Source organism: Podarcis muralis, chromosome 13 (genome assembly GCF_964188315.1).
Source record: "Podarcis muralis chromosome 13, rPodMur119.hap1.1, whole genome shotgun sequence".
Classification (NCBI taxonomy): Eukaryota; Metazoa; Chordata; class Lepidosauria; order Squamata; family Lacertidae; genus Podarcis; species Podarcis muralis.
In genome coordinates this window covers 27,572,433-27,595,185 of record NC_135667.1, presented here as the reverse complement: position 1 = coordinate 27,595,185, position 22,753 = coordinate 27,572,433, and the positions used below count along the sequence as shown (strand labels likewise).

The 22,753-nt window shown below is 42.8% G+C and overlaps 1 protein-coding gene across 29 annotated transcripts in view; it reads right to left on the bottom strand.

Annotated features, from left to right (window-relative positions):
* The window catches only part of MAPT (microtubule associated protein tau), an 89,989-nt gene that overhangs the window by 5,199 nt on the left and 62,037 nt on the right, over window positions 1-22,753 (bottom strand). For 22 of the 29 annotated variants that reach the window (XM_028703116.2, XM_077917261.1, XM_077917255.1 and 19 more), the window contains 6 exons: window positions 19,319-19,445; window positions 18,072-18,125; window positions 17,238-17,503; window positions 13,472-13,564; window positions 6,497-6,578; window positions 4,414-4,526 (listed from right to left, as the gene is read on the bottom strand). In XM_028703116.2, the coding sequence (XP_028558949.1) occupies window positions 4,414-4,526; window positions 6,497-6,578; window positions 13,472-13,564; window positions 17,238-17,503; window positions 18,072-18,125; window positions 19,319-19,445 (735 nt within the window). Of the gene's footprint in view, window positions 1-370; window positions 501-4,413; window positions 4,527-6,496; window positions 6,579-7,449; window positions 7,490-13,471; window positions 13,565-17,237; window positions 17,504-18,071; window positions 18,126-19,318; window positions 19,446-22,753 lie in introns of those variants that run through there. The other 7 variants (XM_077917256.1, XM_077917265.1, XM_028703123.2 and 4 more) reach the window with 5 other exon arrangements.

Below are 22,753 nucleotides of genomic sequence, written 5' to 3'. Positions count from 1 at the left end.
AATTGTACTACCATGTTATGAAAAGGTGACCTATCCAAATACATTTATGAATGTTTTCAAGCAAAGAAGTCGAGTCTCCTATCAAACTGGGCATCCCTTATCTTGAAACCATGCCAGATGAAAGATCCCAGCAGCCAATAGATTGCAGAAAGGTGAGATGGTGATTGAGGTCTGATAGTCCAAAATATTTTTAAAGTACAGGGTTTTTTTCCACATTAGGCTGCTAGGGTTAGTACAGAACATCAGGTTTTCAATCTAACAAAATCAGAGAAAACTAGTATGATGCCTTCCCACCCCACACCCTCCAAGCTCTGGGTATCTGATTCCCATCTAGCTCTCACAAAGCTCATGAGAACAGGTAACTACTTACTGGCATCACATGGGTGCAAGTCGGGGAGTGGGCTCTCCTCAGGGATGGAGGGCTCCGTGATGGGGGAAGGAGGCCCAGTCTTATTGGGGCAGTTTTGAGCACCGTTCGTGTCTTCCTTGCCCTTCTCTCTCTGCATGTGGGTGGAGAAGGTCAGTGGGATGCAAAATAGCATCGTCAAATAAGATGACATGAAACCAAAAATCTTCAATGGGGAGGGAGGGACATATAGAATTGGAGGAGGACAGAGCATCAGGAATATAACTGCAGTGTGCAGAAGAAGGTACAGGAGCCAGAGGTGGAGAATGCAAGAGCTAGCGAATAAAGATGGTGTGCACTCCGATATGTCTCATACCACTCAATAGATGGCTGATGAATTTTGCCATTGTCAGTCGACAGAGGAGTGGAACATACAGGCATGGGTTAACTCCTCTTCTGGAAAGCAGGGTCAAATGATTTTTACCAAAAATTAATTCTAGTGGGGAAGAAAGCTTTGTCCAATTTCCAATCTTAACTCTGCCTTCACAAAAAAAGCAGGGTTAATTCTTGCCTTTGTATGTTACTGTTGTCGCCATAGGTGCCTTCTTAAATAAAAAAATTAGATCTTCTCAGAAGGCCTTAACTTTGACACAACCTTTATCCTCTGGATCTCCTCTCTCATTAGCCAGAAGTGCTGAGGAGGTGGATGGAGCTTGCACCTGGGCCCTCCTACTCAACTCCCTGCTTAAGTGCTAAGGGCTCTGCAGAGGAAAAAGAGCTCCATTTACAGCCTTTGGGCCACTACATTAGAGATAGCCAGGAGTCTTCCCAGACCCCTAAGCAATCCCAGGAACACCAGCAAATGATCAGGGGTAGCTGGGGTCTTATGCAGACCCCCATTCCACAGTTGTAGAAGCAGAAGTCTTTAGAGGCGTGGGTATCTAGAGTCTACATCCCCCTCCTCTTTCTTATCAGGTGGCGACAGCAGGGTTTTTTGCTTAAAGCAACAACTTATTGTGAGATGAAGTTATATAGCTTGGTGATGGCTGGTGCAGGGATGCTACTAAAGCAGAGGACCTCTGTAGTGTTTTCCATATTTTTTACAGTTCACAAGAAAAACAGATGCTCACACTTCATTAGCAGAATTCGTTATCACAGGAAAGGATTCCTTCTAGATGCCCTGGCTGTCTCAGGGCACAACTACAGAATGGTCACCAAGCCTGAGCAGATAGCTAATATAATAATGGAACTATTCCAAAGTTTAAACTTGTCTCTTGGGGAGGGGAATCAGTGGGGGAGAGAACAGTGCTATTCCTGACATTAAACCTTCTCACTCTCATGAATTCTCTGCCCTCTTTAACTATGTTCATCACGCTGCTTGCCATTCATGGACTCCTCTTCCTGTGCCTGGAGCATAGGTCCATCCAAGTGGGTCAAAAGTCATACTTATGCTCACAGTGCCTGCAAGGGTTTCCTTCTCTGATACGCTACAAAAGCCCAACTGTGGTCCAGGAAATGCAGAAAAAGAAGGGAGAGGGGGAGTGAAAAGAGGTGGATGCTCAGATGTGTGAATGACACTGAGAGAAGGATAAGGAAGCGGAGAAGTTCCTCCATCAGAAGCCAGCACATTCACTGGAAGGAGCCAATGAGAGCTAGAAAGGTTTCTAAGGCTACTAAAATGAGATGCGTCTGAGAGGAAGGGGCTGAAATGCATGTGAGTAGAGCCTCCCTCCCCAAGACAGGCACAACAGATGAGGCAAATACAAACAAACAAACAGAATTAACTGGTATACGTGAATCACTCTCCAAATGGGGTTTCAAAACCTATGATGCATCCCTGCTGATAGCTCCAGGGCCTTTTGTGCATAAGCTGCCTGAACTGGGTTGCCAATTTATGAGGAAAAATAACCCAGTCTAGACTGCTCTTGTGCTTTTAACAGCAGCTTGATACACAGAAAGCAGCGGGCAAACCTTTTCATAGCATGGAAATGAATATCACCACCTGTTAATGTTTGTACATTCAGCCACTATTAAAGGCACACATATATAGGCCAGCTGAAAAGCTGGCAATCCTATTCTGAAGTGGAATGATTTAGGGACTTGATATTCCCAGATGCACAGTAAGCAGGCAAGCCTGGTCCAAGGAAAACAGCTAATTGTGCAATTAACTTCTAAGTATATTATATGACCTCAATGGGGAAGGTCCGCCTTAACAGAATTAGTGCTGATTCATCATTTTATCAGTCTTTCTGGGAGGACCACTCCAGTTGGCAGTATTTGCATCCTATGGAGGGACCAACAGAATAGGCTGCTCTGCCACATTAAATATCTCAGCAACCTGGATATCAGCAATATGTGAGCAGGTAATGGCAATGGGTCCTTTCTTTTTAAACAAAAAAAAGTTGAGAGAGGCCTTCTTAGAGCAAAGCAGGGGCTTTGTGAAATTTTAAAAAGGCCTCAAGTGTACCTTATGAAAATGATATCTAGACCACAGCATCAGACATCAGTCTTGACTGTAGTAGCAAACATAGCCAAGCAAGCAAAGACCCCTCCTCCTCCTTGCTCCATTTGAAACCTTTGCCTCCCTCTGGGCGCATACAGACGTACCTAAAAATGGCAGCCAACATGTTAATTTCTCCAGTGATGTGAGCCTGGTTTTCCCCTCCTTTATGCTGCAAATCAACAGGCATACTTACCTCCATTGTAAACACCGCATTCCTTGCTGCCCCTTCCCCATGCTTTAGACTTTCTGCTTTTTTTGAAAAATTATGTAAAGCACCAATGATATACAGCTGTGTGATTAAAGGGGAAACTGAACTTACCGTGAAGCTCCCTCTGTTTAATCAGTAGGATCGCTGGCTAGAAAGACTAACTTCTCCTGTATCTCCAAAGGCAAGGCCAACCTAACTTATATCCCTAGTTGGAGAGGAATTTCCTTCCAAGATCTTGGCAGACAGCAAATGCACTCATTAAAGAAACAGTCTACAAACAGGCAGGCTCATTAAACGCACTCATTAAAGAAACAGTCTAGCAACAGGCATGCTCACTTGAGGAAAAGCTGGAAACACCAAAGCATGACAAAAGGAACTAGGAGTGAGAAAAGGGAAGGAGGTCTCTGATGTAACATGCTGCCGCCCCATGCACGCATCACCTCCCCACCCCCCACACTGTGCTTGCCTGACCGCCACACCAGTAAGTCTGACCACCAACCTACCAATTAACAAGCGGGAACACCCAACTTCCCTTTCTCATTTAGTTTAGCCAGGAATCACAAGTTGGGAGAATGGTTGCATTCAGGGCCTGCTTGCAGCTTCCCATGGGCACCTGGTCGGCCACTATGGGAATGCAATGCAGGACTAGATTCAGCAGGGCTCAGCACAAGACACTGCAGTCAGTCAGTTTTTGCTTCAACACTCTTTTCTCCAAACTCAGCAACTGGTTTGTCTGGCAATAACATGATGGCAATGCTTTCAGAGCCCACAAGCTTTGTTTTTAGGTATGTCTGTACGCACCCCCAGGTGCCTCTTGGAGAGTATGGAAGGACAGAATTCTTCTGAAGGGCAAGTCCTACCCCACTCCAGCCATCATTGTGGGCAGCTGCTAAGGAACTAACCACATGTTATGTACAAACATGCTTTAAACCTCCGGGGGGAGGGGCATGTTCAGTGTGGGGAAAAGGGCTGAACACTCCTCCCCACACTATTTTTCTGCTCTCAATCACCTCGGCTTGGAGAGGGGAAGATCAGCATCCCAGCACCAATAAGTGATTTTGCACATAACACATAGTTTAGTCTCTGAGGCAGCTCTCTTTTTTGGAACAAAGTGGAGAATGAAGCTAAGCAATTACCCCTTTGCTGTTAGTCTGGCAAACATAATAGATATTTAGTAGGCATTAGAGAAGCATACAGAAAATGCATGGGGAAAACAGGGGACTTAAAAAACAAGGTTCAAAGCAGCAACATCAGAGACTGATGGGGAGCAGGCTTGAGAAAGATGCTGCTACCTGTTATTACCTTGATGAGATTTTCCCCTCATGCACAGAAAACAGCAAGAGGAAGAATGCTTACCTTTTTATTTCCTCCTCCAGGCATATGGGTGATGTTGTCTAATGACCCAATTTTTGATTGCACCTTATCTTTGAAGTCCAGTTTCTCAGATTTCACCTCCACCTGCCCACCACCTAGAGGACAAATAAAGGCAGGGTTAACAAATATATAAAAAAAAGTGTGAGTAAAATATTTGGAGAAAATAATGTCATGGATTTGGCCTGTTATCCTCAGAGTTTAGCGCAAGTAAATAATAAATTCTACAGCCTAGAAAGCAATAAACAAAACCCAGTAAGTTCACACAGCAGAAGGCAAGTTCTACACAATTTGCAAATATACTTTGATCTCATAAAACTGATCAAGTTTTACTACATGTCCATGCTCCCTTTCAGCATTAGAAGTGGAAGCAGTTGGTTCAGAATAATGCCAGCTGAATGAATTGCAAAATAGTGAAAAAATAATGAAATACTAGCAGGCAAGAGCTAAAAGAAAAGAAGAGGATGTTGGGTTGGATGAGCTTGAGAAAAAATTATCTTGGATCAACTTGGTGGATGCTCAGTGTGTAAGCTACTGCTATAGAGAAGAAATATTGTCAGGTAGGAGTTTTGTTTGCCACCTGTCACCAGTATGTGGCTTGCTCACTTGACTATGCAACTCAGTTGTATAGAAAGTAAATGGCAACAGTTGAACATGCCACTATAGGGTGTACTTTAAATTAGATGCTAGCAAGCTTATATGTACCTAATATACCAAGGTGATAAATACCATCAACAGTCTGATGAGACCCACTCTTTAAAAAGAGTCCCCTTTTCTCTCCCTCCCTCCCTCCCTCCCTTTCTCTTTCATGGCCTCCATCCATAGGACCAAAGGAAGCAACAAAAGGCCTTATCAATTACATTTGCAGGTAGACTGTGCCTGCTGCCAACTGGCTTCTGTACCAGCCGGTTGGACAAAATAGCTCAGAGAGCACAAATGTATGTATTAACGTGTGTGTTAGATGGTTGCCCCCAATAGGCCTGTATGCATCTGCTGTGGCATCCAGATTTCTTCAACATTTCCCCCCCCCCCAAGCAAATTTACAGCAGAATGTATACAGGCAGAGGACTCAAGTCCATGAACCATGCCTAGGAAGGGCTTCCAGAGATCAAAGATCTGATAAAGCATGTTTGCCTCTGTAGGAGGGCTTTTGGAGGCATGCACATGAAATTATTAAGTAAGGTAAAGGTAAAGGGACCCCTGACCATTAGGTCCAGTCGTGACCGACTCTGTGGTTGCAGCGCTCATCTCGCTTTATTGGCCAAGGGTGGCCAGCATGACTAAGCCGCTTCTGGCGAACCAGAGCAGCGCACGGAAACGCCGTTTACCTTCCCGCCGGAGCGGTACCTATTTATCTACTTGCACTGGCGTGCTTTCAAACTGCTAGGTTGGCAGGAGCAGGGACCGAGCAACGAGAGCTCACCCCATCGCGGGGATTCGAACTGCCGACTTTCTGATCGGCAAGTCCTAGGCTCTGTGGTTTAACCCACAGCGCCACCCACATCCCTATTATTAAGTACTAACCCATTAATCATTAATATATTAAGTTTATAATAACCTAAAAAGTTATGCAACTATGTTATCTTGGTCATGCATCTAGGCTTTTCTAGAATAACCTTGTGAACCAATAGTTGACAAAAATCATGTAGGTGATCAATTCCAATATTTTGCAAACATTTCTCTCTCTCAGACAGAACTTAGTACAGTGGTACCTCCGGTGGCACACGGGATCTGTTCCAAAGCCACTTCTGCGCATGCGCACGACGAAACCCAGAAAAATACTGGGTTTGCTGCACACGTATCCCGAAGGATATGTAACTGGAGGTGAACGTAACTAGAGGTACCACTGTAGAGGCAACCATTACATGGGATGCAGACTATCTTTTTTTTCATTTCGCAGTTGTAATTACTTCTTCTTCTACCTATCATTGTCCTTCTTTCCCTCCTTTCCCCTTTCCTTTGTCAATGTCTGCAAAAAAGCAGAATAAAAAAGCTATTGGGTCCCACCCCCTTTAGAAGTCCAGTAAGAAACTGTTGTTTTTTAAAAAACATATATAGTCACCATCACCTGGTTTATGATGAATGTTGTCCAAGGAACCACATTTAGACGTTATGTGGCTGAGATCCACTGGCTTGTAAACAATTTGTACCTGTGAGGACAAAATTAAAGAAGTGCACAGAGTGTTTGGGGCTGGAATTTATTTCAACTTGAAAAAGAATGTCTCCCCAAGATATGCAGAAAAAGTGAGACAGACGACACACTGGAACCCAGCTGGAGAAGAAATGCAGTTTGAAAAGCTGTCTAAAAGTTTAATCATTCAAGCACAGGCAGAAGGAGAGTTTTCCACCAGAAACTGTGAAGTCAAAGCACGCGTTGTAGCAAAATCTCCCGCCAAAGGCATGCATACTTTTTCTTTGATTGATTTTATGAAATTCAAAGAAAAGTAACAAGGATCATCATATAACAGGAAAAGTAGATTGGATGACATATTTTTGTAACCTGAGTTTCCAAAAGCTTTAGAAAAAATATACCTCTCTCTTCCCTTGTTTCTAACATAGTTGTTATTTTAAGCATACCTATATTCCAGAGTCTCAACTTTAGGAATTCATTTTCATTTTAAGTTAGATGAGATTCCAACTGCTGTAGTTATTCATAATAAATCTGTTCTATATATTTATATTTAACCTTTCTGTTCAAATATTTTAAGAATTTAAAAATATAATCAGTTGTTCAAAAGGTAATGAAAAAGACATTTCTTTTATACTTGCAAGCATTTTTATCTAAAAAGATTTAAAATGTCCAGCAAGATCACCACATGTGGATATAGTCAACATTATCCTTATTGCATTTCTGCAGCATGCACAAACTCTTTATCACACCTCCAGAGGAAGGAGGCGGGAAAGCAATGGGAACGGAAGATGCTTAAGTGAGACAGGGAGAAAGGGGTGAGCAGACAGAGGTATAATCAAATAAGATATGCTACAGAGAAAATATAAAAAACCAGAAACAGAATTAAATACCTTTTTCTGATGTAAAACTTAAGGTTTATGTCCACAAAAACTGAAACAACAGAAATAGTCAATGTGCATTGAAAGGGTTGATTTTTTTTCTAAAAGGATCTTTTCAAAATGTTGCAACAGAACAAAGGTATCTGAAACAACATGGAGACTGAAACCATACTGTGGAAAAGATTTGTTTTTTCCAGAAATATTTTCTTAAAGCATGCATTCACAGCAAGAGTGAAACTTCTGATGAAATTTCGTCAAATTCGCTTATGTCTACCCAGCCCTCAAAAATATGCACTGAATTTTCAGAGCTTCATTTGGATATGATGAATACCATCACAGAATTTGGATGTGTAATATTCCTTGCTTTGAATGTTCTATTAAAAATAATTACAATCACAGCACAATTGTGACACATTGAACCATTTCGCTTAAATAGTGATCTATGCAGTACAGGGAGAGGAATACTAAGGTATTTAAACAAAGCATTTCTGAACCTTTGAATGGCATACACAAGCTAGCAAGTGTACAACATGCACAAAAGGTACAGATAAAATTGAATTAGTGGTTATTGGGTTACAAGCATTAATGACATTGTGGGAAGGAATACAATCTCACTAGAGGCAAATGGTATTCAGGGTTTCTTGTGGGCTGTAGGTGGGGCAGTATCTTCCTAGTTTATCCCTGTGCAGTTTGCTGAAAATCAGACTCGATGTCAAAGTGCCTGTCATCCTCTCAGCCACCAGGCAAATGAAAGTCCAGCATTTAGAACTGCAACCTGCAATGGCTGAACAGGTTGCAGGGTAAGCCTCTCAGACAACAAGCATTGTTTTATCTGATGGTGGTACCTCTTCCAGGCCCCTGAACTTGAACTTACAGCTGCTCACTGGGCACTTTCATCCTGCTTCCAGTCATCCAAAGCAGTATTTTAGAGGTCTCAATTCTCAGTGGCCCTTTCCATGTTGTGCTTGGAAAGACTACTCGGAACCGTTAGAATCGTTTCTGGGGTCTCACCTACATCCAGAACATCCTGGAACTGAGAAGCCATCTTGTACAAAAAAGAACATTGGAGTTCAAATGGGAAATCTCCAGTAAACTGGGGATTAAAGGTAAGGTTTCCAGAGGTGCTTTCTTCCTCCCAGCCAACACCTCTTTTTAAGTTTTCTGGGACCACACCTACCTGCAGGAGGCTTTTACCACTCCCATCATGCAAGTCTAAAGTTCCCCTCTAGAACTTCTTGTTAGTGAAGAAGGCCAAAGATGAAGCATACAAGGGCTTGACCTCAGTTCTCCAATTCTATGTATCTTATTAATGGTTTTCCCCCCCTTTTTTAACAAAAGTAACTCAAAACAACTTACAACAATATATGACACATACATTAAAACCAACATAAAACAAAGAGGAGATTAAAAAAAATAATCATGTCCACATCCAAAGGCTGTACAAATGGGAAAGTATTCAAAACAAGCAGATACCAAAATTCCTCTGTTGACTCTGCCTTAACTGTAGGATCTAAGTCAGAATGGGTAAAAACATTTCTGCCCACGAAGGGTCCGGAATATTGGTCACAGCCAGCTACCAAGTTGCCTCCTATCTGTAGAAGAATCAAGCTTTAACAGCCCTTTGACTGCGATAAAGTGCCGGAACAGTTGGCAAAATAGTGATGGAATAGTGTGGCCACAGAGTAGACTGTACTAGGCACACTAATAGTCTATAGTACAGTATCTAATCTGTTGATTAGATTAAATGCAAGTCTACTATTACTACCACTTTACGAGTCACCCCATTGGTTCACTCCTTCCAACTTCACAAATGAAGAGGCTAGCTCAGCTCCCCAAAGAGAGGAAGGGCACTTAGGGTGCATCAAGCCCCTAGCCTCATGAGGCCTTCAGCAGGATTGCCCAGTTTGGGTGAAAGGAAACTCTTCCCAAAAGCCATCGAAAAATCATTTAGGATCCATCAGTCTCCTGGAGCAGGCTGTCCTGATAGGTCTTCCAACCATCCTGAGATCTGGGATCCCACCAATCTTTTTAAAGATGAGTCTAAACTATCCTGAACATCTCAAAGATTCCTCTGTAAACATCTTTCTCCTATCGTATTTTTTAATCTGTTTGCATTTGGTGAAAGCTGTGACGGAAGGAGAGATATTTTGGTATGCATTGTTGAGCACAGGATGAAAAGCACCCAGTGGGAAATCAGGAATTTGTGTTGTGTAGCTTAGTGCTAGAATGAACACATATATAAGGTACAGGGTGGGGAAATAGGAAAAAGTATCAGGAGAGACCACACAAACAGGCACCTGTTTTCTCTGCCTTTGTTCTATAGTAGACCCTTCTTGCATATGCATCTCAGGAGGCTCTTCAACTCAACCTTGTCACAAAACGTGCAGCCTGTCTTCCTAGTTCAGCACATCTTAAGCATAGATCAGTAAAAATCTGCTTATATTTGATATAGAAGTCAGCTCAACTCTGTATTTTGCTAGGCAAACTGTCTTCATCTGAGAGCACATTTCCATCTTGCCTGCCAAGGTCAATAGGTTAGACTTAATGTGTACTAGATAGAAATGCAGTAATTGTTTTGCACAGAATCCACATCCAGTATCATAGCACAGGGAAGTAATGATACCTATAAACCTATTAATCACTGTGAATCAGATCTAAAACTCTTCAAGATCCAAGTGTCTTTGTAATGTCTGAATTGCTCCAAATAAATCACATGGACTTATCACATAAATCCCAAAGAAGCATTTTCAATAAAAGGGGAGCAGCCTAGGCTTTTCCTGGGGTGATCCAATTTGTCCATGTTTTGTAAACAAAGAAGTCTTTGCTCTCTGACTCTAAAAATAGAACAAGAACGCCATTCCATTGCCTTCAACACCAACCCCCAGGATGGTGTATTGCAGAACTATTTTGGTGTTTACTATCTCATATGTCAGGTGTCTTTTTTTTCAGATTGACACTGAAGAAAACTTTCCCCTACTTAAGAACACTTTTGGGTTTTGCTTTGGGATATTGCAAATTTAGTCTAAGCTCACATAAACCTCCATCAATAGGTGAGTTTATATACATTCATTTTAAATTACAATGAGGTTTACAAAAATTAAGATAAGTAAAATAATAAATACACTTTATTGTGCAGGGTGTGGTAGCCTCAGACTATAGCTCTCATCAGCTTCATGCAGCACAGCAAATGCCCACAGAGCACTGAACAGATGGCTTAGAATAAAAGCACTAAGCACTAGTTCCTGTGCCTGAACACTAGGGGTGCTATTCAACTAAGCTTCACTCAGAGTAGATCCACTGAAATTAATGAACACGACTAAGCTAGAATTGACTATACAAATAGCAGTGCTGTTGCAATTTTCTTTCCTCTTCCAAATGCTAGTTACTGAAAGATCTTCCTCCAAATTTGAAAAAGGCAAAAAGGATTTTTTAATCCGCAATGAAAATACATCATGGCTTCCTCTAAGCATGATTTATAAAAGAAATGGCAGGAAAAAATTGGGAATGCCAACATTAAAAGCATAATATACTTTTGCAGGTTCCTTATGTAATGTGGAAATCCAGTCTCCAAGTACAAGTGCCCATGCAACATCTGCCTTCATCTAAGCCCTCTGTGAACTCCTTTTCTTCCCCAGCTACTCTTTGCAATATTCACAAACCGTTCAAACAATTCTGATGTGCAAACTTATTTGGAGATGGCCAACTTTGCTAAAAAGCCTTCCTGACTTATAGGGCACCTATAGATAGGTACATTAAACAGTACAACAGCAAGCTGGCCTAAGTGCAACGCATAATGTGTTCCTTACTAATCTTGAATGGAGCTGTAGCCCTTGAAAGCATTTCAGGTTTTCTTATTAAAATATAAATTTGCTTATAAAAGCTAGCTGAAGATGAAATTTATTCACTGCAGACTAGTGCATAAAATAAACCCTGCTGTTCTGATATGTCCCACAATTATCTTGGCTGACAAAACAACATGAAAACATCAACACAAGGGATGTGGTAGGATACAGTCATACCAACACCAAGTCAAAAGAGTCAAATTGTTTAAACAAGGCAAACCAATACACCAAACTAATTTGAGCACGTTATGTACACTTGTGAAAGTATGTGGAACTTGTTCTGAATACAGGCTACAAGCCTTGTACATATTCCTTATTGCTTTGAAAAACATACCGGGTGACATTAATTGAGAGGATGCTCATCTGATTTGCAGATGACACAAAACTGTGATGGGTAGCTAATGCTACAGAAGACAATTGGGATTCAAGATGACCTTAACAGATTGGAGAACTGGGCTCAGACTAACAAAATGAATTTCAATAGGGACAAATGTAAGGCTCTACACATGCAGGAAGAAACATCTGCACAGATATAAAATGGGAGACACCTGGCTTCATAGTACGTATGAAAAGGATTTAGAGATCTTAGCCTGGAAAAGAGAAGACTGGGAGGAGAGATGCTAGCCATCTTCAAATATCTAAAGGGCTGTCACATGGAAGATGGAGCAAGCTTCTTTTCTCCTGCTTCGGAGGGTAGGACCTGAACCAATGGCTTCAAGTTACAAGAAAGGAGTTTCTAACTAGACACCAGGGAGAACTTTATTATGGCTAGGGCTGTTTGACAGTGGAACAGACTCCCTGGGAAGGTGGTGGACCCCCCTTGGAGGTTTTAAAGCAGAGGCTGGATGGCCATCTGTCATGGATGCTTTAGATGAAATTATTGCATTGGACTAGATGACTCTCAGGGTCTCAACTCTATGATTGCATGATGTATTCTTTGATGTGTCTGTGTTAAGCACATGACTGTATTACATGCTCCTAAATGTTTGACCTGGAAGCTCAAATTCCAGCACCTTCAAAACTCAGCCTTTAGAAAGGCACTTTTCTTCTTGTTTGCAGAGGAATGCTTAGAAACCAGAGTTGGGCTGGGCTGATGTGCCAGTGATCAGCAGACAGAGCTTGTGTGTCATGTGCTTACTCTCAATTTTCCCTCCTTCTAATAGCAAACTTAGAAATGGAGCCAGAAGAAGAGGGCCACTGAGAGACAACAAAGAGGTACCAGTCTGCTTAAGAGAATCCTGAAGTTCATAGAAGTACAAAAGAAAACCATTTTTCTAACCAAGAGGGATAGCACCCCACCCAACTGGCACAGTAAGCACCAAGTATGTTTAGTGGTCACCAGAACCTATTGAACATTGCATATCAGTTGTAAAAACAAAAAATCACAAAGTGCAGGGGAAGAGTGAATTGGCTTGCTTGAGCCCCTAACAGCTTATACTGTTTTGGAGGAAAGCACCGTGGCTGGAAATCTGGGCAAGAGAATTCCTATTAGGTAGTGATATCCTGCAACATTTTGTTGCAAGACCCTCCTGTATCCTATATATACCAGTTCTCCCCTACCCCCTCAATTCTACTATATACAGAACACTAAACACTTTCCTTTTCTGCCTTTCCCTCTGCTCCCAAAATCCTCACTAAAAATAATAAAATTTCCCTGAAAACTCATATCATGGATGCAAAATAAATTCTGCAAAGTAAGCCTAAGGGAAATGATTCATTATTTTATCTAATTTGCATATTTTATTTTGAGGGAACAAGGAACATGTGCTTCCTTGATGAAGAATTTGGATTTTTTTTTAAAAATGCTGATTATATGCGTCCATGAACACACCACACTTTTAATCAGCTTTCCATTTGCAATACACTCTGCACCTTCATTTTCCATCAACTATCTGAGTCAGAAAGGATAATTTCTGGGGTAATTTGAACGCTATGTATTGAGAAGGCAGCCACTTAAATAATATTGCCTCCAATTCAATACCCAATTAGCTCAGTGCACATCCCCATACAGCTAACTCTGCTGGAGCTTTAATCAAGCCATATTTTCACGGGTAACAGGTTAATTCACTACACATCATCAATAGCTATCTGATTGTGCAGACAGCATTGGTGTTTCAGGGTTAATGCAAAAGTCATGCCACTTATAATAAGTTAGATTATTATAGTGCATTGAATGGTGTGAAAGTACTCACACTGCCTCCTCCTGGGGTATGTTTGATATTATCCTTTGATCCACACCTGGATTGGACATGGCTAAAGTTCAGTTTCTTATTAACCACCTGCACCTTTGATAGCCAGAAAAAGAATATGAGTGACAACCGCTGCCATCCACAATTATCCTTTCGAGTAGAGATATCTTTTGCATTTTGTAGCAGTCATCTAAGACAAAGAAAGAAGCAAGGGACTTTCCCCTTGGGACAAATGCCAGTTCCTTGCTTTGAAGATGAAGCTTCAAATTTCAGCTTACTCAGTGGCGAACGTCCTACAATCAGGCCTGAAATTAGTACAGTGCTTAAAAGAACGAACAAAAACAAAACAAAATCATGACATAGGCTGCCCCATTTCTAACACAGAGATATTTGTCCCAGCACAGGACTGCAACAAAGTGTGTATATGAACAATATAAAGTAAAACAAAAGCAACTGTGTTTGCTTATTGGTTGGAGAGCCAGGGCAAAATACTGTTAAGGGTGGTATATAATAAATGCAGTTAATGGCTCTCTGTTCTGCTATGTCCATTGACATGGTAAATGCTGCTAGGATAATCATATTCATCTCCTGGTCGTTGCTAGCACCACAGAATAACCATTATATTTGGAAGCACATCAAACTTTCACCAGACTTTAAAAAGGGTTGTCAATCTGAAAGTACCCTAACCCAACTGTTGCTCTCTCTCTCTCTCTCCCTGAAAGCCTCAATCAGAACTGCAATGGAGTTTCCACACATCAGGGTATATAGTACTTCCTGTGCGTTTATCTCCCATTATGTCCTGTCTACACTAGTGGGCATGGCATAGACATGTGGCTGGAGAAGCAAATATTTAACACAACAAGCCATTTTAAATAAATTCTAGTACCATTTTTAAAAAACTGTGCTTCAATGCTTTTAAAATTTCAACAGTATTACATAATTACTGTAAACAAAAAATGCTTAAAACTAGAACAAAAATATTTTAAAGTGAGCATGGGGGGAGTGACCAATAGTGATAAAATGGCACTCAATACAAATATTCAAATAACATGCATGTTTTTTAAAACATTTTTTTAAAAAGTTGCATTAAAACCCATTTGAAGTTGAAGCACTATTATACTATTGTTTTTTAAAAAATAAATAAAGGAGAAACAGTGCTAATTTAAAAAGAGATCCCCACCCATCAATGACACCTATCAAAAAGGTAATAATGAAGTGTACCAAAGTACAGATGGAGACAGACAGGCCTGCCTGCCTAATACAACATTGCAAACATCAAAAGCATACCTTAAAAAAATAATATGACAAGAATATTGCTAAGGTGATTTACACTTGCTGGATTTTCTATAGTCTGAGGAAAGAGGGTGGAAACACAAGAGTTACAAGATTTGATGGCATTATGTTGCTCCACTGTAAAAAGTAAGTGAAAAAAGCACCCTCTAAAAACCTGGTGCTGAGCACCCAGTCGAGTAATCTGGGTAATTTGTGGGTGGTGTTTATATTTGCAATAATGGTTACCACTCTATCTACTTGCTGTATTTCTTATTCACCCTTCACCATAAAGCCCCAGGGTAGGTTACAACAACATTAAGATAAAGCCAAATAAAACCACCAACCCCCTAACAGTCATACATTAATTAACAATTTCAAGGCAGGTCATAAAGACAAGCAAGCTATGACCAGTAAGCTAAGAACGTCCCTTAGCTACAGACTACTCATATTGTTTTGCAGAAACAGAATATTTAGGTCTGGCAATTGTTGCATCAGTGCAGGGAATTACCCTGGGCTGCAGCAGCCTCATAATAATCCAACCCTTTAGTTTAGAGCAACCCTTCAAAGAATGACTATATATTGTAGTAGCACTAGAAGGAGCCCACAACTAGATAGAAATTACTTATCAGCAACACAGTACTGCAGCAAACTGAAGACGTGGCTTCAGATTCTGTGCCCTTCTGTGGGCCTAATTCCATGTCACTTTACTTTCTTCCTTTCTTCTGTAAATTCTCTATGCAAGAGAATTGAACTAGTGAGTCTGGCTATTGATAAAGAAGCCTTACAGTTTTGCTGAAAGATATTTGTCCTTTAGAGGAAGGGAGAATAATACAACTACCTTACCCACATAAGCCCCCAACATGCCTTCATGTAGAAGATGGGCCACAGATCAGTGACAGATCATCTGCTTTGCATGCACAAGGTCCCCAGTTCAAACTCAGAAATCTCCAGGTATGGGCCTAATGGTGTCAGTTCCTAAAGCAAGGATTGCGGTCTCTTTCTCCCCAGTGCTTGGGGAGAGGAGTGAAGCAGCCAAGATTAGCACTTTGAATTGAGCAGGGAAATTTATTGGTGGCCAATGAAGTCATGTCTGAATTGGTGTAATGAGCTAAGTCCATCTTCCTCCAATCAGCAATCTGGCTGAATCAGCTGCACCTCCCAAATGCAAACCCACATATATTGCAGGAACCCTAGAAGTTATCAGAAGTTAGGCTATCCTTGTCCAGATAAGGGCATAGCTGAGCCACCCGCCAAAGCTGATGGAAGGCATGCATGGCACCAAGGCCATTGATAATGTCTCTTTCTTACCTAGATGGAGGATAGTGTGTATAAAAACTAATCTCCTGCACAAAGGTAACATTTAAATGCATTGATTGCTCTGCTCACTTTTGCCTCTGGCCCTGATTATCACTGATATGTGGCCCAGAAAGGAATGTGATCTTCAAGCTAAAAAAGGTTCTTCACCCCTGTGCTGAAGGAAGATTATCTCTCTGCCCCCTGCACAAGCCTCTTCCAAACACAGCAGGTGTTCTAGCAGTGAAAGTTGTCGACATAGATAAACCTAGCTTAAGAATTTGCCAAGTGACATGTGGTATACCATGTCTAGTCTCCTTTCACATGTTGGTTGGGTACAGCACAGCTCTATCTAACCATGCACATAGCACTTTTCCTCACCACTGTGAGTCGGTGATTCTATGACATGGCTTTTAAATACGTGTCACTCCAGCTCTAATCTTGGTAAGAGTGTTCCATACATACTCCATTTACTCTATCTGCTCAGATTCCATGTGCTTTCTAACCCTTAGTTTGTACAAATGCACTTTGAGCACAGGGTGATCTGAAAGATGAAACTCCTCCTTTTTGAACAGAGATAGGATGAGGTTGGAAGTGGAAAACAGAACTTTTGCAAGTAATGTAACATGGCATGGAGAAGATTGAGCCCATTCACTACTTTGTAGTACAGTGGTTCTCAAACTATAGAAAAGGCCCTCAGGGAAGTGCAAGATATCTGGGACAGAAGACAGAGTTCTAGAGAGGGAGAAGATAACACAGTAGGCGCTGCCATAGACCTTTTATTCCCAGCAGCAGAAATTTAGTTTTGAAGCAACCGAAATTACAGTGCTGCCCATGGAAGTCTCAAAGTGGCAGCCGGGGCATTTTCAGAGTGCCTGGCCACAGGAGCTGCTCTCCATCCTGCCTCCTTCCCCAGATTACTAGTTTCAGGAGGAAGTTGGAGATGCTGTTTCAGTTTTCTTGTAATACTGCTGCTAGGTTTGTGCCCCAGTCAAAAGATCTTTATACAAAGTTGTGGGCTACACAGAGACATCTGTGTGTAAAGATTCAGGGGACTCACATATTGAAGAGATGGCTGCTGCTGCAAGGGTCAGAATGTAATGTAAGTTGAGAAGGGGATGAACGGAAGGTAGATAACTTCCCATCTAACTCCAAACTTGCATTTCATTTGCCCACACATAAAGACAAGGTGCATTTGATTTACCTTTCCACCCCCTGGCTGATGCTTCAAATTTTCAGTGGAACCAATCTTGGACTTTATGTTCTTCAGGTCTGGCATGGGGACAGGGGCTGTCTGCAAGCGGCTCTTGACAGAAGAAGGGGATTTTGGCGGGGTGCGAACCACTGCCACCTTCTTGGGCTCCCTGTTTGGTGGAGTTGGCAGGGAGGGTGTGCGGGAGCGACTGCCAGGAGTTCCTGGAGATCCAGGGCTGCTGTAGCCACTCCTGTCTCCAGACTTTACCGGTTCACCTGCAATTTGAAATGAAAGTACAATATGTTAAGTAATCGTTTAGCTGTTGATTCAAAAGAACCTTCCACACTGTTCAATATGCACAAAGGAAATTAGCAAGCAGGGGCAGGATGTTTTCTGTTAGAGCACCTAGCTTATGGAATCATCTCCCCACTGAAATAAGGCAGGAACCAACTTTGGTGAGTTTTTAGCACCTTCTGAAAATACACTTGTTCATCCAGGTCTTTGCCACAGAAAACTGTTCAGCTACTGCAGTTGTTGCGGTTTTTACTGTTTTTATTGTATTTTAATATGCCATTTTATTATATCGGCATCTATTGCAGACCACCCTAGAATTTTAATGAAGAGTGATATAAAAATGTTTTAAATTAAAAAAAAATGCTATGTTGCATTTAGTACTGTTGCAACTTTCTTTCCAATGGAAATATATTTTAAAATATGAATAAAACAACCTTTTACCTACCCCCAAAAAAGGTAATTTAAATATCAAGGTTTTACAGAATTTATAGTCAGTGCCAGTGGACAGGATTTGTTAAGAATGAAGAGGAAATAGTAAACGTTTTTTACCTCTCTCAGATTTTGCTGCTGTGTTAGGGGGCCTTCTTTGCTCCTTTTTGGCAGCTGAAAGAACAAAAACAACTGCTCCGTGAAAAACAATGATAATCTTGCATCTTGGTTGCTAGGGGGGAAAGGAAGGGCAGACTACAGAGATTCCAATGAATATTAGAAAATGAAAGGGAAGCAGGGAAAGTGCACTAAGAGGACAGGGAGCACAGGAGCAGGAGCTTAAGCCCTATTTTAACCCTACCTCCAAGACTGGGTAAACCACTCATTGGGTGACTATGGGAGAACACATGTATCTGGGGGTGGTAGAAGCAGCACCAGACCAAGACCTAGGCTCAAGGCTTTCCAGCAGGTGCCACTATCAGCATCTTGTTGCAATGAGGTGATCCATAATAATAATAATAATAATAATAATAATATATTTATACGCCACCCATCTGGCGGGGTTTCCCCAGCCACTCTGGGTGGCTTCCAACAAAGTATTAAAATACTCAATGTGTTTCAAACATTAAACACTTCCCTAAACAGGGCTGCCTTCAGATGTCTTCTAAAAGTGTGGTAGTTGTTTTTCTCTTTGACATCTGGTGGGAGGGAGTTCCACAGGGTGGGTGCCACTACCTAGAAGGCCCTCTGCCTGGTTCCCTGTAACTTGGCTGATTCCCTGTAACTTGGTGATTCTTTAAAAAGAAGACAAGCTGGTAGCAAGAAACCACCATCTTAGGTCCCTTTGTCACCATGTCAAGCATTGCATTGAGGGTGATACAAGATGGCAGCCACCTGCTATCCAATCATCCAGTGCTAAGCAGGATTATGGTGGCAGTCAGAAGCAGAAATGGACAGGTTGGCTGGTGCTCCCTGCCCTTTATAAAAGCTCATCTTATGATTTTGAGAAAAGGCTACTTCTCATGTTACTTTTATTAAAATTCCTGCCTTGAGGCCTGTGTCAAATGAACTTTTGCGGTGCTAGGCCACATCAACTTCATGCCACCTTCTTCAGAGGCTTTTTGGGTTCTTTTAAAAGGTTTGTCTGCATAGCCACAGTTCTTGGTCACATCTACTGCCAAGAAGAATATACTGAGGAAGGACTTGTACTTTCTCTTGATACACTACAAATAAAAGCAAAAACCCAACACCTTTGTATTTGAATGTGAGTGAGCTCAAGTAAACCACAGTTTGTTTGGAGCAATTTACAGAAACCAAACTGCTATGCGACACATGATCAACACACACAAAAAACCCTCTTCTTTTACCAAGGCTGGGTGGTGTCTTGGGGATGGTGGGAGTTTTGGCAGGGATCCGAGAAGCATTGGCTGGACTCTTCTGATTCTGTCCCATACCAGGACGTGGAGTGGCTATCTTTGTTTTCATATCTGGACCCTGGTGACAGAAATTGAGAAAGGACAGTATTTATTGACTGCTCATAGACTAAAAGAGCAGAGTAAATTGCTGTGGATTAGGGGATTTCCTCTTTATTTACACATTTTCAACCTAAGCCTGAGAAATGGACTCATAATGCCAATAAAAGTTTCAAGACTTTACCATGTGCTTATTATATGTATTTTTATGAGGCTTGGCATACAAAATGCTTTTCTATTCAATTCTACCATTTTCTCATTTGATTTCAGAACATAAATAATGAACAACCTACGTAAAGTAAAACTAACGGCTTGTCCAAATGCAAAGTTGATGATGCCTTGTCCCTACTTAGCTCCTAAACATGCAGCTTTTAGAATAGATATCCACGGTAATAACAGTATTACATAATCCCTTTTCCACCCACATTAATTGAATGCACTTATTTCATGAGTCCTTTCTGTTGCATAAAAAATGTGATATCCACATGAAAACATGTGTGACTGTTGAATAAATCTTTCACTGTTACGTCACCACAGCTTGCAGGAGCAGGTGTGATAACATGCAAATACTGTGCCATCTGGAAAACCTGAGCAACAAGCAACATCAAATGTCTTACATATCCATTAACTGCTGTTGCTGCTTGTGTGAGTGTTGGGAAGACTGCTCCCTCCTCTGCCAACTCCATCCGGCCTAGGGGGCAGGACCTGCACTCACTGCCAGGGCCTCCATCAAGGCCTCCGGGACACGGCTGCTGTTGCTGCTTGCGTGAGTGTTGGGAGGACCGCTCCCTTTTCTGCCAACTCCATCTGGCCTAGGGGCGGGGCCTGCACTCACCGCCACAGCATAAGAGGCCTGAGAGAGGCCCCCGGGACACGGCTGCTGTTGCTGCTTGTGTGAGTGTTGGGAAGACTGCTCCCTCCTCTGCCAACTCCATCCGGCCTAGGGGGCAGGACCTGCACTCACTGCCAGGGCCTCCATCAAGGCCTCCGGGACACGGCTGCTGTTGCTGCTTGCGTGAGTGTTGGGAGGACCGCTCCCTTTTCTGCCAACTCCATCTGGCCTAGGGGCGGGGCCTGCACTCACCGCCACAGCATAAGAGGCCTGAGCAGCTACCGGCAGCAATGGACAAAATGGTTTTAAATGTTTTAATTGTTTTTAATTTTCAGCACCTTAAATGGTGGTTGTTGTTTTTTATAATATTATATTATTTTATTATTTTATTTTTGCTTGGGGAGGGATAAGCATTTAGTCAGCGCTATTGTTTCTTGCTTTGTTTTGTTCTGTTTTGTTTTATTATTATTATTATTATTATTATATTATTATTATTATTATTATTCTGTTAAATTATTATATAGTTTGTATTTTGCTTTTTAAGGGGTGGGGTCAGGGCTGCCTGGGAGTGGGTCCCAGCAAACAAAATGGCTGGGGCATGTTCCACAGGGGGGGATGCACTGGGACAACCGATCTCAGTGATCATGGGTAGGAGGAGGAGTTACGCTAAGACCAGACCATGTCATTACCGAGGAGGCAGGTTTAGTCGTTGTCTGAGGACTATCCCTGCCTCCAGGTCTGGTCCTGACCGGAAGGATACTGGAATCAGCAAGGGAAACCCACATGACCTGAAAGTGTTGCTGTGCAATGCCAGGTCAATGATGAATAAAACCACTGCCATCCACGACCTGATTGTGGATGGAGGATTTGACCTGGCATGTGTGACAGAGACCTGGTTGGATGAAGCAGATGGGCCTGTCCTTGCCGCTGCTTGCCCACCAGGTTTCTCTTACGCACAGCAACCCAGGTCATGTGGGCGGGGAGGGGGGGTTGCAGTGATTTTTAGGAAGTCATTAGTCTGCACCAGGCGTCCTATTGGGAAGACCCAGTTCTCTGAGTGCATGTTCTGGAAGTTGGGCAATAGGGGCAGTACAGGATTCCTACTGGTGTACCGACCTCCCCGCTGCACCAAGGATTCCCTGCCCGAGCTGCTTCGGGTCGTGGCGGATATGCTCCTGGAGACACCTAGCTTGGTTGTCCTGGGGGATTTTAACATCCATGCCGACACGACCTTACAAGGGGCCGCTCGGGACTTCGTGGAAAGCATGGCCTCCATGGGGCTGTCCCTGAATAAGTTTGGCCCAACTCATAGCCATGGACATGCCTTAGACTTGGTGTTCACCTCTATGGATGTTGGTGATCTGACACTAACTAAAAGCGAAACAAAAGAAGTGCCATGGTCAGATCACTTCCTGGTGCAACTGGACTTCTCCGCAACCCTTCCCCTCTGCAGGGAGGTGGGACCAATTCGGATGGTCCGCCCCCGCCACTTAATGGATCCAATTGGCTTCCAGAGAGTGGTAGGGGATGCTTTATCCCAAGTTGATGGCCTTTCAGCTGATTCCCTGGTGGCACGCTGGAATGCGGAGTTAACCAGGGCTATTGACTGTCTGGCTCCGAAGCGCCCTCTCCGATTGCATGGAGCCCGGACAGCCCCGTGGTTTTCCCCGGAGCTGAGGGTGATGAAACAATCGTTGAGACGGCTAGAGCGCCGGTGGCGGAAAACTCATTCTGAATCAGACCGGACACGGGCTAGAGCTCAACGTCGAGCCTACCAAGTGGCAATGGCGACGGCGAAGAGGGCCTTCTTCGCCGCCTCCATAGCATCTGCAGAAAACAGCAGCAGGAGACTTTTTCAGGTGGTTCGCAATCTATCGGAACCACCTGTACCACCGGGGCCTGGTAGGGACCCCAAGATCTCCTGCAATGCTTTTGCAAAGTTTTTTGCAGATAAAATCGCTCAGATTCAGAAGGAGGTAGACTCCACCGTGGGAGCAGGGCCAGGGCGGGAGAGTGCTAGAGTTCTGTCTGGTCCTGTTACATGGGATCAATTCCAGTCTGTTACCTCCGAGGATGTGGACAGGCTGCTTGGAAAAGTGAAACCGACCACCTGTCTCCTTGATCCTTGCCCATCCTGGCTGATAAAAGCGAGCCGGGAAGGGCTGGGCGATGGGCTCTGCGGGGTGGTGAATGCTTCCCTCTGTGAGGGAGTCTTCCCAGACCCGCTGAAAGAGGCGGTCATTAAACCGCTTCTTAAAAAAACATCTTTAGACCCGGCCAATTTGGCCAACTATCGCCCAGTCTCAAATCTGCCATTCTTGGGCAAGGTGATTGAGCGGGTGGTTGCTGAACAACTCCAAGCACGCCTGGAGGAAACGGACCATTTGGATCCCTTCCAATCGGGATTCAGGTCTCACCATGGGACTGAAACTGCCTTGGTCGCGCTGGTTGATGATCTCCGGCGGGCTAGGGACAAAGGTGAGAGCTGTTTCCTAGTT